This window comes from Orbicella faveolata, unplaced genomic scaffold, assembly GCF_042242905.1.
Source record: "Orbicella faveolata isolate gen_17 unplaced genomic scaffold, um_ofav_v1 contig_12, whole genome shotgun sequence".
NCBI lineage: Eukaryota > Metazoa > Cnidaria > Anthozoa > Scleractinia > Merulinidae > Orbicella > Orbicella faveolata.
Window position 1 is genome coordinate 8,514,191 of NW_028301539.1, and position 18,268 is coordinate 8,532,458.

Consider the following 18,268-nt stretch of genomic DNA (forward strand, 5'->3'; position numbering starts at 1 on the left):
CGTTAATGATAGCAAACGTTTAAGTTCCAAATTTCGTTTAGGATATTGAGAGGTACGTGTTAGTAGTAATTGGCCTTTTATAGAGTTGTTACTGGCAGCTGAAATAACAAACTTTATTTGAGCCTAATATTTGTTATTCACAGCGCTTCTCTCTCAAGCGATAAAACATTAACGGCTTCTCTATAAGAAACATTTTGACAGCTTTTCTAGCAATAAGAAATTCTTTTATTTTACCGTAACGTTAAGAAAGGATATCACATATTGTTTCCATAGTGGCCATTTATGGTTCCTCCTCCTGCCAAATCACATTAAAAATCTTATACACATACACTGTGTCGACCTTAACATCTATTTCAAAGTGTTAAAACTAAGAGTTGCATTCGGAGAACTGTTATTTTCCTCAATCCCTTGATTTCCAATTCCTAACTCGTCTGCATGGCCAATTTTTCTGCGTGTAGATGCCGGTATATTAGACTCACTAACAGTGGCCATGTTTATAGTCGCATCAGTTGACACCGCCAGCGACCTGCTCTTGCGCTTTGCTGGAGAAATATATAGTTTTCGTTTCTTTATAGTTCCGAGGAAGGTTTCGCAAACGTAATTATGTTGATGCGATGTTCGGCGGAATTTACTCGCAATATCTTTAATTCCTCTGCAGACCGTCGTATTGAAGACGACAAATAAAACTGGATTGATGGCGCAATTGCAGTGGGCAAGAAATAGCCGCCAAAATCGAAAGCTGCATGGAACTATTCTAAAAGCGACCTGGGCCAGGAAATATAATATCCAGCAGACAAGAAACACAAGCGTAATAACAATCATCATTTTTATGACATTTCGCGTCGCCTTGACTCGCAGTTCTTTTAAACGCGCAGCTGTTGTGCTCTCTTGTCGTGGGGTTTTCCCCGTTTTAAGTTTGATCGCAATAATTAGATAAAAAATGAAGATCGCCAGCCAAGGAAGAACGTAAAACATTACAAAAAGAAACGTGTAGTAAATGTCTCGAGCATTCTCGTTGCTAAATAATTTGTTTAGATCTGAACCACAAGTTTGTTTGGCTTTTGAGGTCTTCGTCCGCAGGGAGATCAAATAGGGCAGTCGGGCGGCAATCGCCAAAGCCCAAGTTAAGAAAATCGCCCACCTCGCAGCCTTGGTGGTGAATGTATTTTTTAGCGGAAAAACCACGGCACAGAAAGTGTCCAAGCCCGAGGTTAGTAGGGTCAATACCGAGGCGATGATCGCTACATGGTGAAGAAAGGGAACTATCTTGCACAGAGCATAGCCCAGATCGCCTTCTACAAGCCATGCGGTGCCGATCAGGAACATTGGAATTAATCTCGGCATGTACACGGTTGTGATGACAAGATTTGCCAGCGCCATATTCACTACCGTCAAGTTGATAGTTTTGCGAGCTCTGCCGTATTTGCATACCAAAGTTACAATGAGGATATTTCCGAGGAGAGATACTAATATGAGAACGCTGTAAGCGACAATCCGTGCAAGTTTAATCGAGAAAGGATCATTCACGTAACAAGCTGTGGATGCTGTTGTTGTGCCATTGTTTCCGTTGCCAGAAGTGTCGTTTGAAGAGAAGTTCATTTTCTGTGAAAGAGCGAAAGACGAGACGTAAGTGTAAATTTAACTATAGTATTAGTACAGTAAGTAGTGTAAGTGTTTTTCCTGTAAATAAATTTGCATTAAGAAAAAAAAAGAAAGAAAGAAAGAAAGAAAGAAAGAAAGTCGAGACGTTGAGTAAACTTTCAAAATTAACTTTAGTCTGTATGTACGAGCCTCAGCATGTTAATGACATAACATCAATATTGGAGATTTCTGGTAAGTTCGTTTATATGTTGGATTTTTAAGAACTTCTTTCAGCTTAAACAATAGTGCATTTGACACAACACGCGGATTTAAGGCGAGAAGATAGAAATCGAGAGCGAATAATCCTGGAATGATCTAATTGTTTTAGTATAAATCTACTAGTCGTTCAAAACTTTATCTAAGTCCTGTTAACAGACACTTGGTAAATGCACAAAAGCGGCCCACAATTAGTTAACAAGCGCTCGCTTCTACGTTACTTACTATCTACAACAGAATATATATTGAGTGGCGTAACCAATAAGAGAACGCCATTCGCGATAGAACGTTAGTGGATATATACTAGTTAACAATTAGATTATGAGCTCGAGATTTCTATGAGGTGATAGCTGATGAGGCCGCAGGCCGAATCAACTTTCGCCTCATAGAAATCGAGAGCGAATAATCTAATTGTTTTAGTAGAATTCTTACTGAAATAAAGGCAAATAACAGTTTCTAATTATCTTTCTACACATTATTGTATACACATTATTGTATATTTACTCTTGTACCAAGTTTATGACATTTATGTGTACCAATGTATTTGTTGTGCCTCTTTCTTGACTGTCACATTTTTAATTCTTATAACTACCGTCACCCAACTAGTTTAGCTTTTTAGTTATTTTCGGTGTCCCACTACTGTATGTACTGTACTGTTTATTTATTTATAATTATAATCTTGTAAATTCTTTTAGTTGTTTCCAGTAGTAGAAACAAACTGTTGTTGTACTGAACTTTACGCTTTAACAAAATCGCACGCATTGAATTGTCCTTGGTAAATTTGCAGTTGTTTATGCGCGCGCACCCGTTTTTTCAATAATTTCAAGTTTTTAAAGTCAAGAAACCGCTAATGTCCTTCTTTTAGTCTTCTAAGGAATTTAATTATCCATTTACATCTAAACTTTCTTCCAAAACTTCGGAAAAAACGATAAAAACGTCGCATTTGTGGACGATCGACAGCCACGGCACTCTAATGACTGATAGTATAGTATACTGATAGTATAGTATACTCGTATACGAGTGTACGAGTAGCTCAGCTAACTAAAACAATTTAGTAGAATTCTACTAGTATACTAAAGAAAATGCTGTAATCTGAAAGGTTGAGCCATTGCACGCTATGTAATCAGCCATCAGCTAGTGTGCTATGGCTCGGTGTGGTCGACAAAATTGGAAAGTTTCTTCGTTTTCCCGATCGAAGTTTTCAAAGGATATTTAGAAACAAATAAATAAACAAAATCGCTGAGAAGACTCGCAATTTTTGAAAGAAACTGAAGCGCAAATGTCAAATTGACAATTAACTGCAAATGTCAAATTGATAATTAATTCAATCCGCTCGAATCCTCCAAAGCGTGAAGTTTAAGACCAAGACCAGAAATAACTGGAATCATAATTTTAAGGAAATTTCAGTAAGTTAGAATTCTACTAAAACAATTCGATTATTCGCTCTCGATTTTTAGGAGGCCATAGTTGATTCGGCTTTCGGCCTCATCGACTATCACCTCATAGAAATCGAGAGGGAATAATCTAATTGTTAATTAGAATAGACTGCAATAAATACGTGAAGGACATAGACCTGATAATCTCGAATCCTCAAAACACATTAGTTGCTCTACGATCGACGACCTAAAGAGTTCAATTTGCTTTTTGCTTCAAGAATAAGTAACGCCGCTGTCATGCCATCGGCCCATCAACTAGCTTTGTTTATCTCTTGTTTATAATCTTTTTCGATTTTACTCGAACCGTGAGCAGTCCATTGCCATGATACAGAAATATCTACTTTTAACACTAGTAAGTAGAAACTTACCTTCCTGAGTTATCGAGGTATCTGAAATCTCAAGGAATGGACTTTCTGTACTGACTGTTTTGCAAGTTGGTTGAAATAAAAGCAATTTCAATAGAATTGACGTGGTCTGCTCGAGTGAAAGCTGTTGTGACTAATAGCGCATACTAGATGAAGGTGGTTGGTAGGGTTGGCTAAGTTCCTTAGAATAACCTGTTTCGGTTCATGGAGTGCTTAAAAGGCAAATTATGGAATAATGTGCCCTAAGATATATTTGTTTCTTGAAAAGATTAAACATTTTTATAAAGGCATTTTTCACTTTACGGAAATAAATATAGTATGCCTTGTGTTGGTTTTAAACCCACTCTATATATTCAGGTCCATACTTAATGGTGACACAGTTTGAAACAATATGCATGGAAGAAACATTTCAAAAATTTCAAAAATGAATCCATCGGATGATGAAGCAAGAACCAATCAGCTGTAGGGCTGATAATGCATTAGCAGCCCGCTGTCACTCATGTGCGGCCTGCTGAGCACGGTTTTTAAGAGGCCAAGTTCCTATCTGCCCGCGTATATTAACAATAATGGTATTTATATATTCTGTTCAAGTTGCTTCGTAGAGTATACTCTTTATCGAATTGCATGTTATTTGCTTCACCTTCGAATTTCTGTTCACGAAGACCCATTGAATTTTTCAACGTCTGAGGCGTTCGTCCGGCTCAGTTTCATGGTTTGTTGCTAAGTCAGTAGTCATAGTTTTGTCAGTGTTTTCGCAGTTTGAACTTAAAAACGTCCTTATGGATCTGAACTTTGTGTTGCGTGGAAAATAGGACAGTGAATGACAGTAAAACAGTCTATTGCTTCTTTTTGTTTTCGATACTATGAAAACGACGAATGCATATGTAAAGTGCAGCGACATAATTAGCAATAAATTCCCGAAAAAAATCTATTGTTGTACAAGAAATCGAGAAGGATGTACGAAAACGCGACCTACAATTGCCCACGGAGTTTGTAGAGGTTCGCCGCGCGATCGACCCATTCAACTTTGCGTGTGCACTTACCTCAAACCGCGAAATTTTATAACGAACACCTGCGGGGTAGAGAAGGAAGGGCTCTGATTGGAGGCAATTGGCACACAGCATAGCCGACGCAATACAACATGGGACTCGATCAATACATTTTTTTAATTTCAACAGTCTGAATGGCTAGTTCTTCCTATGATACGTGCGTGTAGGGAGTCATGGTAGTTGTATCCGTCACCGTGGACTGGGTGTTTCTTGATGATTCCCTGCAAGCAAGTCTTAATTGGCCATTCATTCAATAAAAACACATTTTCCGAATTATAAAACTGTTTCATCTCGAGTAGTCCGAAGTGTCAGTCATCTTCCGCCCTCTGCCCTAAGGTGGTGATGGACACTATTTGCAAAGCGTATAAAAACACATTATCCGAATTGTAAAACTGTTTCATCTCGAGTAGTCTGAAATGTCAGTCGTCTTCCGCCCTCTGCCCTGAGGTGGTGATAGACACTACTCGCAAAGCGTGTAAAAACACATTATCCGAATTGTAAAACTGTTTCATCTCGAGTAGTCTGAAATTTCAGTCATCTTCCTCCCCCTGCCCTAAGGCCGTGATGGACACTACTCGCAAAGCGTGCCGGGAGAAATTTTCGCTCGAGCTCATTTTCATTTTTTTTTTTTGCCGAACGGCAAACATCGCGATATGGAAATATGACTTACAGGAGGTTTGCTCGCTTCCAACGCTGAGAGAAATCCCTAATAACATCCATATCAAATCTTTCTCAGGCCGAGCGTCAGCTGTAGATGTCTGGTACTACATTCACAAAGCCGTCATTTTCAGTGACAACTGATTTTAGGAATCGAAGCTCCGCGGTACTTCGAATCTTCACGGTTGAACAGAAAATTATTTCCTTCTTGCATCTTGGAATTCCATCTTAACTTGCCGGAATTAAACTTAGCTTCGGGACTTTCTTTTTAGCTAGCTCGACTTTTGTCTGAAGTACATCGATGTATCGCTGGCCAAAAAAAAACAAAATGGTTGTTGACAGATATTATTTTTTGTTCGACGCCAAGAGAGCTGAGAAGTAAAACCTACGAAGAAAAGGGTTGAAAATAATTCGAAAACAAAGCAATGTTTCGTCATTGAAAACTTGTGTAAAGCTTGATTAATTGAGTTTCGCCCGCTGTTTTTTCTCATTAATCAAAGAATCATCAGCAGCTTGCTTTTAGGCAATGATCATTTCAAAATAACAACAACAAATTGCAATATATAAAATATGCAGTAAAAAATATGTAATGGCAAATTGATAATTGTAGAAGTCGGGTATTGTTTGCATCAACAACCTTTAAGTTGAGGACAATCAATGTAAGTGGTAAAAAAATAATTGTACAGCTCCCCTGTACCAGGTCACTTTGAAGAAATTCTTGTTCAACTTACACCCCAAGATTAATGTAATGTATATATCTAATTTGTAGACATTGTGATAGTGAAACACGAATTTTGATGTTGCTGAATCTGTTCAAAGTAAAATGCCTTCTAATGAATTTGCCTCAGACATTGCCAATTACCATAACAATGTTCAAACTGATGAGATTTCCTTTCACCTTGCAATTGTGCTTAGATGTTGGATATAACTTGTATTTGCCCTGAGTGTCCATTTCTGGGTAATCAGTAAATGTGAGGCCGTGCAAAAGGTAAATCAGGGTCAATGGAAAGAAGGCCTGGTTGAGTTACATGAAGTGAATGTTTTGGTTAAATAATGTACTTCACACTATTTTCAGTGGTTTCAATTTAAATTGCAGATGGGAGATGTGAAAAAAAAAAAAAACTGACAGACGTCTTCTTGAAAATAACTAATTGAATTCCAAAGTGCATGGTTTTTAAACTGAATTGCAAAGTACTGACACTGAAGCAGACAAAAAAACAGCACAATAGCACATAAACCATATTCTGGAGAGCGGCCAACATTAAGTTTACATATAAATTATATTTGGCAGTGACTAAAATGTTTTATATGTTTTTAAACTGGAAAATCATCTATGATAGACGCAGTGAATAAGCAATGAATGAATAACTCATGGTTTCATAATGCATGTCCTCATATTTCTCCTCTGCTGAACTTTAAGGCTCAATGTAACTTGTGTAAAGGGAACTCTTTACCCAGAAAAGTGCAATGCAGGTGGTCATTTGAAGTATCTGCCAGTTTAAAATTTGTTATACACTGTAAGTCTTGTGGTCATCAAAACATGATCATGTAATGATTTTAACATTTACTACACTGTATTTTGCAAAAAAAAAAAAAAAAACAGTCTCCACAACACTTCCTCACGTTGACTCGTAAATATGACTGTAACCAACTAAATTCAGAATAATAAAGTAGGGTATAAAGCTGTATTCCAGATCATTTATACTGCCATGTTTTGACTGAGATAACTAAATTGCAACAACAGTTTGAAATTAAAGCAGATGTGATATATTGAACATTTTCAGTGGCTCTTAGAACTTGGGATTGCCATGCATCTTTATAGGAAATGAGTTGCATTATGTCATTAAGTATTCTGTTTTGGTCTATTCCATTCCAAATTTGATATCGTAAACAGCAGCATGCCGTAGCTTTCCTTTTTTCATAACTACAGTGTAGGTAGATAAATTTAGTTCTTGGGAAATATATGCAAAATTGACGTACAAACCCATAGTCTTTTAAAATACCAGCTGGTAATTTAGCATTTGCTTCAAAAATATTGGCAGGTTCTGGTATGATTTATCTTTGCACGTATGACAATACAAAGTTTCCATTTTCCCTCTTTTTAAAGATGCCTCCAGCTGGATTGACGATTATGTGTAATACACATAAAACACTTAATATTTAATGATTTAAGCTTATGTATAGTCTCTCACTACTACCAACATAATTCGAAAGAAAAACAAGTATAAAGAAGTAGGGGGAAACTAATCAGCCACAGATGACTGAACAATAACATCCAAGGCAGGCAGTGATCATGATAGTGAAAATTCACTGTAAATGAGATGATATCTCAGTTTAATAGACCAGTATCTAAAGCAGGGTCCAAAAATCTTGAACATCAGCCAAACAAACGGGTGGCATACGCACCACAAACAAAAAATAATAATAATAAATAAATAAATAAAATAAAAAATAAATAAATAAATAAATAATAATAATAATAATAATAATAATAAATAACAAGTCTTACCCTAATTCACTATACTGATCCTTCTTACCCAAAAGAATATCCATGTCAAGCGCGGATGCTAAACGAACATTTTTAACATAGCATGATTTCCATTGACTATATTAGTTTTGATGCAAAAAATGCTTACGTGCAGTTGAGACTTGGCAAATAACTGACGTGAATATTACACTAGCAGCTCCTAGAAAAGGTTCGTTTAATTCTCATGATGAGTGTAGAAATCGGTCGAGAAAAGACAACCTACTCTCCACTCGCAATGAAAAATGTGTCCGTGATTGCTCCGGCTGAGACGACATACGATTGGTAGAAGGCTATCAGGTGAACCGTGTCCTACACCACCTGCCCTGATTCTAATCTCCTGGCGAGAGAGATTGGCAAGAGAGATCGAATGTCGTATTTTATGGCAGTAAGACACGGTTTGAATTGCCGGTTATTTTCCTTTAATGATTGTTCAATAGATAGCATTTAAAAACTGGCCAGCATAAAATTTCAAGCAGGGTAAAAAGCTTATGTTGTGATGCTCTCTTCGAGGACTAAGATGAGTAAAGCACCATATTAACGTACCATTCTATTGCTTTCATAGTGACCGAGTGATTTCTCAGTACGTTTCGCGAGAGAAAATCTTGGTGAATTTGGACTTGAGATTTTTACGTTGGGGACAATTCCGTGCAGGATAGCCGAGAAGTTAAACCGATGAGAATTATTGTCTTCTTCAAAGAAACTTTCCCTAATTCGTCGAATAGACCATTTTCGTATTCTCGGTATTGGACCGGAACTAGCTCGTAACGGAGGCACACGCAGGGGAATATTGTTAAAAAGAGATTAAAGTCATTTGTATTTGAAAAGACTCCCCGCATTAGTCTCAGTTGCAAGCTAGTTCCAGTACAATAGCGAGAATACGAAAACGGTCTATTGAAGGACACGCACATTTTTTTGGAATTGTGTTACCATATATTGTAACTGTAGTAACATACTGTGGTGATAACGAAGGTGAATAACCACGCATTGCGGAATTAGTTTTCCTCATTGAGATTTGATCTTCCGGAAATATCCTCATTAACTCGTTTCCACGAGAATTTCAATGTAACAAATAATCGATTAAGTTCTTTTGTTCAGGCCCCTTTGTTTAAATTGGGCCAAACTAGTTTCTCGACTGCAAATGGTTTTTTGAGTCAAATACTGTATATTGTTTACCTATTTAACTGAGTCCAAGAGGCTTCCGTTTGATTCTGTTCGGGTCGTCTTGAAACACAGGCTTTTGAAAGAGCTTAGTAGTTCTTAGAGATCTTGAACAACGTTAATAATAGAAAACGCTTAAGTTCCAAATTTCGTTTAGTTTATTGTGAGGTACATGTAAGTACTAGTACTTGTTCTTTTATAGAGTTGTTACTTGCAGCTGAAATAACAGACGTTATTTGAGCCGAACATTTGTTATTCACCGCGCCTCTCTCTTAAGCGATAAAATATTAATGGCTTAATTCTGTATAAGAAAAATTGTGACAGCTTTTAATTTCTAACAATAGGAAACTCTTTTATTTTACTGTACCGTAAAGAAAGAATGAAACACATTGTTTCCTTTGTGGCCCTTTATGGTGCCACCTCATGCTAAATCACATTAAAAATCTTATACATACACAGTGTCGACTTTAACATCTATTTCAGGGCATTAAAGGTAAGACTTTCATTCGGTGAACTGTTATTTTCCTCAATCCCTTGATTTTCAATTCCTAACTCGTCTGCATGGCTAATTTTTTTGCGCGTGGCTGCCCGTCGATTGGACTCACCAACAGTGGCCATTTTTATGGTCGCATCAATCGAGAACGCAAGCGACCGCGACCTGCTCTTGCGCTTTGCTGAAGAAATATAAAGTTTTCGTTTCTTTATAGTTGTGGTTTGAAAAATAGCTCCGAGGAAAGTATCGCAAACGTAATTATGTTGATGCGATGTTCGGCGAAATTTCCTCGCAATATCTTTAATTCCTCTGCGGACCGTCGTACTGAAGATGACAAATAAAACTGGATTGATGGCGCAATTGCAGTGGGCAAGAAATAGCCGCCAAAATCGAAAGCTACATGGAACTTCTCTAAAAGCGACCTGGGCCAGGAAATATGATATCCAGCAGACAAGAAACACAAGCGTAATAACAATCATCATTTTTATGACATTTCGCGTCGCCTTGACTCGCAGTTCTTTTAAACGCGCAGCTGTTATGCTCCCTTGTCGTGGAGTTTTCCCCGTTTTAAGTTTGATCGCAATAATGAGATAAAAAATAAAGATCGCCAGCCAAGGAAGAACGTAAAACATTACGAAAAGAAACGTGTAGTATATATCTCGAGCATTCTCGTTGTTGAATAATTTGCCTAGATCTGAACCACAAGTTTGTTTGCGTTTGGAGGTCTTCGTCCGTAGGGAAATCAAATAGGGCAGTCGGGCGGCAATCGCCAAAGTCCAAGTTAGGACAATCGCCCACCTTGCAGCTTTGGTGGTGTATGTATTTTTCAGCGGAAAAACCACGGCACACAAAGTGTCCAAGCCCGAGGTTAGTAGAGTCAAGATCGATGCGATGATCGCTACATGGTGAAGAAAGGGAACTATCTTGCAGAGAGCATAACCCAAATCGCCTTCTACAAGCCACGTGGTGCCGATCAGGAACATTGGAATTAATCTCGGCATGTACACGGTTGTGATGACAAGATTTGCCACCGCCATGTTCACTACCGTCAAGTTGATAGTTTTGCGAGCTCTGTCGTATTTACATACCAAAGTTACGACGAGAATATTTCCAAGGAGAGATGCTAATATGAGAACGCTGTAAGCGACAATTCGTGAAAGTTTAATCGAGAAAGGATCATTCACGTAACAAGCTGTGGATGCTGTTGTTGTGTCACTGGTCCCGTTTTCAGAAGTGTCGTTTGAAGAGAAGTTCATTTTCTCTGAAAGAGCGAAAGACGAGACGTTGAGTAAACTTTCAAAACTAAGTTAAGTCTGTATCTACGAGCCTTAGTAAGGTAACGACACAATATCAATATTTGAGAGTACTTGTAAGTTCGCTTATATGTTGGATTTTTAAGAACTTCTGTCAGCTAAAACAATAATGCATCTGACACAACTCTCTTACCTAAAACGTGGATTCAAGGCGAGAAGATAAGTAGAAATATTTTGCTCGCTAAGCAAGTTGTTTATTTACAAAAGGTTAAAGACTTGTCTCTGTTTGATTCGATATTGACAATTTTCCTGGCACTTATCAAGGGTCTGATAAATTTATTATCTTCAGCATATCTTGTGAACACTATGATTTGCTCGCAACTTTAAGTAATTATTTAGTATTTTCAGTCTTGAAATTTCTTATATATCTAGATGAATTCAATTGGGTGTTTTTCGACATTTTGACTGGAAAGGAATAAAAACAAAATCGATGATTGCTACATGTTTGTGATTGTAAATTATTTTTTGGATATAACGATTTGTTAAGACAATCACTCCCGCTGTTTTCTTGACATCTGCTAAAAGATACAATTGTGTTCTTATATCCGAGGAAGAATAGTTGGCCCTTTAGACTAAAAGTATAGTGGCGTTTTATAGTCCTTATCCAGCACCCGAGAATATTTCTAGTCGTGAAATTACCAGGCTCTAAATTTAATCAATTTTAATTGATTTTCATTCTTTGTGAAACAAAAGTTGGAAAATATTACCATGCGTGATGCCAAAGCGATAAACAATTGAAAGAGTGTTTGAAGAAACATATTAATGAGATATCTGACACGCATGTCTAAGTTAGCATTCTTAACTTAAATAAAGGTCATTTCATAGTAATACGAATAAACGATGCAAAATTCCACAACCGCTACCTCCAAATAAAACGAACCTCTTCCTTCCGTTGTTATTTTACTTTTTGCACGTGAATAATATGCCCCTGTGATTAGACTAACTAACCACAAGGCACCCAGCGGGGGATGTCATATTTTTTCTCTCTCTTAATTATTATTATTGCTTATTTCTCTCAAAAATCTAAGGTTGTTCGTAGTTTACTGGGCACAAAGGAGGGTAATCTCATGACAAGGAAGTTAATTTGTGGTAGTGTCTTCGTGAAAAGGCTAAGAACCTTTTGAAAAACTCTATGGATTTGTTTCCAGAGCTTTAGTCAGAACTCCCCCACAACAAATCTCCTCTTAGACTCAAAATCTTTTCCATCACACGTGACCATGATAAAGGAAAAACAAAACGTGAGCTATAGCAACTATCATGATGAATCTTTTAAATACCTGATTAAAATGAGAAGCTGTGTCCAAAATATAAAATTGGCATTTTTGAAATTAAAGGGCGTATTAAAACAAAGAAGACCATTTTTGATGTTTTCATCTTGCGACATTAAGATCTTGGTGAGACCCTGTAGCTTTTTAACAAAAGGGACTTTTCAATATATATATAAAATAGTAATTTAATAACTGTGGCTGTAATGTTTTGCTTTTTTGTGACAGGAGAATGATTAATACCATTACCACACGTGTCGTACCGTTTTGTATTTTGATGAGTGTACTCTGTTTTATATCTTGAGAGTAAAATTCGCGCTGCGTCGAATTAACATTAATTGAAAACCCACAAAAGGGAAACAAATAACGACAAATAACGACTAAGCACGTCCTATATTTATTTGCTGCTTTAATAGGTATATCAATTAGAATGAAGGATTTGTTGGAACGGCAAAAGAGAGAAAAAATAGGCGATAAAAAAACAACAACAACAGAAACAAAAGCAAACAACAACAACAAAAAAAATACAAAATTGAATCCAGAACGCTTTTCACGAAAGAGTAAGTTGAAAGAATTTTTTTTAACGCACATGAGAAGACTGGATGCGATTGTTTTGTTAGATGTAGGTCTCAATGGGATTCAGAATCGCAAAAGCACAAGTTCTAAAAAACATGGCCGAACAATTCTTATTAATTATCTTAGTTATACTACGCCAGTTTATGGGTAAATGGCTTCGACTTTAGAATTTTGGTGATATGAAAGCACTCCAAATCCATTCCTTGCTGAAAAAGTAAATCCTGTTGAATAAGGGAAATGCAATTTATAGCTTCATACAGGAAGAAAAAAGGTAAATAGTTAGACGTAACAAATTCATAACCAAACAAGAGCCCATTAATGCCGTTACTGTTCAATCAGATAGAGTAACAAATAGAAAATTAATTAGCATGCAAACACAGAAAAAAAAAAAATTCAGTTCTAGACAATTGCACCGTGAGGGTCAAAGTAACAATTAAAACTGTTGAAATGTATTATTAATGTAGTTGTTGTTTTGGAAAATGTTAGACCCTAGCCTTTTCGTTTGTGTTCAATTCTATATGAATAAAAGGAGATCAGATTGTTTCTTCGTGTTATGGGCTTTTTAAAACCTCTGTAAGAAACCATGTCCTAAAATCAGTATTTCTATGACTCGCGATCGTTAGAGCGTTTTCACTTACGCGGCCAGTTGCCATGTACAAAGTAAGTGTTTACATAAGAAAAGAGTTCAACTCCCACTGGATTGTTTTGGGACACCAACATGGCTTTCGTGACGTCATGTGGAAACACTCTATTCTCTATTTTCCAATTGTCCATAATTCACTCTGTTTGCCCCCCAAATTTTGCATAAACTATTGTTTTGAAATGCTCTTGGGAATATGCAGACCTCCCAAAAGCATTTCACAGCAATAGTTTATGCAAAATTTTGGGGGGCAAACAGAGTGAATTATGGGCAAATGGAAAATAGAGAATAGAAATATAAGACCAGTATGAGTTGCCGATGTCATGATGACTAGACGGAAAATTGTTTTGGATTTTGATAATTACAATAAGCTAATGACCTTCCTTCTTTTTCTCCCAGTGTTTTCTAAAAGAAATAGTAAATATTTTTGCTACAAGAACTCCGGGGGCCGATTTTTCTGAAATGCTCTTTCACCATATCTGAACGTTGAAACTTGTAAGTCTTTTTTTTTAAAAAGGTGAGAAACAACAAATTTTTACATAAGATTAACTTCAAAGCGTTATCTGCTCAACCCAGCACCGCTAAAACCAGGTGGTTTAAAACTTTGTTGGATTTGAAATAAAGTTTTAAGTTGCACCTGGCCCCACAAGCTAGTAGCTTTAATTTTTTTACCGTATTTAAATAAGGTATTACTAATATTATTATTACTTGAGGAAGCCGTATCCCTAGGACTCGTATTTCCATTGAAATTATTTTTCTCTTAATAAACGCTCACTCGTGTTTCTTTGTTGAGTTCTCTTTTACCTACTTCACCGATCTGAAATTATAGCAAATGTAGTTTGACCCGTGTGCGAAATCCAGTGGACGAATTACATTTCTGTCTTTTTTGACAAAAACTAATAACAAAATAGTGGGTCGTATATTCGGAAAAATGGCACACATTAGCTGTAACAATACTGAGCTCGAAACATAACCGGCTAGCAATAAAAACAAACAAGGTTTCGATGGGGTAACCGTCAAATAAGTAAAAAATACTATGGGCCGTCAAAGAACCAAAATTATAACTGTTAACTGTCAAAAGGTAACGCTATTTTTTAAGATGGTGACCTCCAATCGAGAGCCTCAACAAAATAGACCCCAGCGTGGCATATTATGGCGGGAAAATTTTTAATGAATTGACTCACTTCTCTTGGGTGCACTTCCTCTACAAGACTGAGTTCTTAAAAAATAATAAAAAGTAAAAGCGGCGCTTCGATAACATGCATTGTTGTTGTTGTTGTTGTTTTCATTTCAGAGGGCCCTGACTTTAGATAAGAAAGTTCATTGCAGTCCACGAAACTGACAAGGAGCAATGAAATATAATGTTGCAAATGGGAGAAATGTAACCATTTCCGACGTTAAAATATATCAACTTGGAATTTAGAACATGTTCTTCTTATTAGCATGTGGACAAATGATACATATCTATGCCACATGACTTGACTTGACTTGACTTGATTTAACTGCTGTTCATTTTCAGTGATTTTTATCGTACGGATGGTTGACTGCCATATGATTACATTTTTATAGGCTGTGGTAATCGTCCGGCCGGTGTCCGTGTAGTTGGTGGCGTAGATGCCCACGTTCACTCATGGCCGAGGCAGATTCCTCTCCGAGTAAATGATCGACACATTTAATGGAGGATCCCTTATCAAACCTGATTGGGTAGTAACCGCTGCCCACTGCGTAGCTCGTAACAAAAATCCGAGTGGTTACACAGTAGTTGTGGGTAAGTTATTAAGAATCGCGAGTACAAAAAATACATTGCTTCCAAAGGCAAATGGTCGAAAATTAGTGCTTTCTATGCTGTGCCAACTTGGATCTTTTTAATGTCAATGGGTGATTTAAAAGTAGCCAGAAGCCAAGTGTCACATGTTGCTCTAAAGAAACACAGAAAATGCTTTTCATTTCCCCCCAAAAGAAATCATTGCCATTCAATCAGTGGATGAAATTCTGATATGTCTTGAATACTTTCTGTAAATTACAGTTAAGATCTGATCCATAGCGGAATGTTGATCACACTTTGAAAGCCCTCTAGGGAACTCTGTTTACAAAATGGCAGTAAGGAAAATAAACTTAGTTTCTACTTATGGCTGATTTCTGTAAATGCATTCCCAAGGCGTTAAGTCATCTCTGAATGTGTAATTTTTGTGCGCAGTAACCCTTAAGATCTCTACATATGCACATCTACTACAGAAACCACTTGTGATTATCTTGCTCTTATATATATAAAAAAAAAAAACAAAAATAGTTCAATGATACAAGTTAAAAGAAGAAACACGGAAGAGCATCTAACAATGGTTTTACGATATCTGATATTTCTAAAAGTCTCCTAAATTTAACGATCTCGATCGTACTATTTCATGCAATTAGAAGAAGAAAGTCTTTTGTAATGGTTACACGTTAGCTGGAGTTTATGAAATTATTATGTAGCTACTGTCACCCATCAGTGTTGTTTCCCCACTTTAAATTGCAACAAATGTTATGGCTACAGTAATCTATTCAAATGGTTGCTTGGGCGTTTACTTGGAAAGATAAAGCAAATATTAAAACAAATCAGCGGGAGGTGAAAAGTGGAGAGATAAATATCACATTATCTCATGGTTTTAACATATTTAAAGCATATCGAAATTTCATCATAAACGGAAGGTTGTGACGATATTTAGCATGAATAATCGTACAGAAATTCGTAACAGCGTGGTTGATAGATTTTGTCATATCGCACTTGTTAAAATAAATATCAGCGAGCTGGAAGAGCTACCAGCACAACACATTAGGGCTTATTACCATATACGTCATACTCTGAAAAATACCGCATGAAAAACATTTCGGGATTGAAGTTTCATTGTATTTAAGAAATCGTCATTTTTGCTAATAGGTCTTGCTAAAAACCACAGTTACCCCTTGATAAGCTACAAAACTCACTATTTTATAAAATAAGTCTTTTTCCTTCAAGAAAACAGAACGTAGCGGTTGACATATTCAAGATTAACTTTGCTATTCAATTTCACTATTTAGGCCTCAAAATTATAAGAATATTTAGTAGCGCTCCCAGACTACTTAGTTAAAGGCGACGAGAATTAATAATACAAGTAACATCTGTTTCCTCTAGGAATAATACTTAACATGGTAGCCCGAAGGTTTTATCTCAGTTGGTTCGAGATACTTCTGTTAAAAGTTGTTTGGAAATTTCATAATCACAGGTTGGATAAAAGGAAAAATTTTACACGCGAGTGTTACATAAAATGCAGGCTATTACACAACTTACAGTATTGATCGCATGTGGCACTTTGAAAGATTCCCAGTGAGACAGAATTGTTGCTAAAACGCACAAATTTGTGAAGACATAAATATTCATCAAAATTACACTCTGCAGCGGATATCTCTAGGTTTCCATCTGTAAATATTGATTGAAGTAATCTTGCGCTGTCCCTGTTGAGCTGACCATAGACTCTGCGTGATACAAATTACATGTCACAATTCAAGTGACCATCATTCAATCTTGAACAAATCCTTATTGCTTGACAAAGCCTGAAAGGTTCGGTTAAGTTAGGTAAGCGTCCTATCTAACTTAAGCCAAACCATCGTGACCAACATCTAAGGAGATGGAAATTTGACTGTTAAATACATGGATCCTCTTTCAAATTACCTTTGTCAGATGGGTCTAAAAGATGGCCGAGACGTCTGCACTGTTTGCGGGAAAATTCATCAACGTGGGTAGAAATACAATGGTGAATCCACTTTAACAAAACCGCATTCAATAACTCAGTACGTAAGCCAGCCCAGCTTGCAAACGTTGCATTGAGATGTGAACTGCGATTATATATCTTTCAGACAGATGTAAAATAATAGACAGGCAGATTGCTGACAGCCAATCAACAAAAATATTGAAAGCAAACTCGGTACCAGGGCCTTTGATTAATTCTGTGGTTAAGCTGTCTGGCCGATAAATGCCATGTAAGTAGCATCTTTGAAGATTAAACAAACTTACATGTTTTCCGCTCACATCACCTGCTCCAGTCATTAATTTCGTGTGTTTTCAAAGATACTGTGCGTTTGCAAAATGGTTCGAAGAAAAGGCCCGGTAAAATTAAGCTAAACGAGTAAATGTATAATGAAACATTTAGATAAATTTTGCCAAAATTTCCTGCTCCTTTACCCGTTGCATAGGGTCATTGCGTGATGTTTTCAAAATATGTAATTGCCAAAACCGCCATCAATGACTCGTAAAACTAATGGCTTCCTTTCTTTTTTTGGACTTCCCGTGCTGCAGTCAAAATAAGTAAATTAATGACGCAAACGTAACCGAGCGAGAAGCCTTTCCACCCGAAATTTCATTTCATGACAAGAGTGTAAATAAATGACATTGATTTAATTTCTTTTTCCGATTTGCAGAACGGTCCTTTCTTGATTTCATGAGAACGATAGTTAGGAGCTCTGTTTTCGTAGGTGGTATCCGAAGCCAGCAGATTTCGGTTTATTTGGCGCCTCCTAATTGTTTTTGTATTTTTCTCGGGCTCAGAGAACAAGACCTGATGGCATCACTTTCGATTCGGAAAGACTGAGTAAGACCAATTAAAATATTGAATTTGGAGTGAAGAGAGGAACTCATTAGGTGTAGAGCAGGGGAAGGGAGGATGAGTTATGTCTGCTCAGTGAAGACTTTCGAACTGTTGTAAGATCGACCAAAGCACGAAATTACCATTAAAACCTGTAAGCAGAGAAATTAATAAACAACATATACACAAGAAAAAGCAACCTAAACGCTCATACCAGAAAATCTCGCCACTGCTTTTTGGGTTTTCGTTCATCTGTGCTCACTTCTATTTGAAAGCACACATCAGCACAATGCACAATATTTATATTGGTAGGGGAATATTTAAGGTACTCCGA

General features: G+C 36.9%; 2 protein-coding genes across 2 annotated transcripts; both read right to left on the reverse strand.

Annotated features, from left to right (window-relative positions):
- Positions 1–202: 202 nt before the first annotated feature.
- LOC149116441 (prolactin-releasing peptide receptor-like) lies at positions 203–3,814 on the reverse strand. Its single transcript, XM_089283676.1, has 2 exons — positions 3,662–3,814; positions 203–1,602 (listed from the first exon to the last, which is right to left on the reverse strand). Exon 2 carries the CDS (start codon positions 1,597–1,599, stop codon positions 349–351), a length of 1,251 nt encoding a protein of 416 aa, XP_089139802.1. The 5' UTR covers positions 1,600–1,602; positions 3,662–3,814; the 3' UTR covers positions 203–348.
- Positions 3,815–9,374: 5,560 nt separating this feature from the next.
- On the reverse strand, positions 9,375–17,192 carry LOC149116442 (QRFP-like peptide receptor). The gene is made up of 2 exons (XM_089283672.1): positions 16,644–17,192; positions 9,375–10,803 (listed from the first exon to the last, which is right to left on the reverse strand). The coding sequence occupies exon 2, from the start codon at positions 10,796–10,798 to the stop codon at positions 9,524–9,526; it is 1,275 nt and encodes a 424-aa protein (XP_089139798.1). The 5' UTR covers positions 10,799–10,803; positions 16,644–17,192; the 3' UTR covers positions 9,375–9,523.
- Between the last annotated feature and the right edge of the window lie 1,076 nt (positions 17,193–18,268).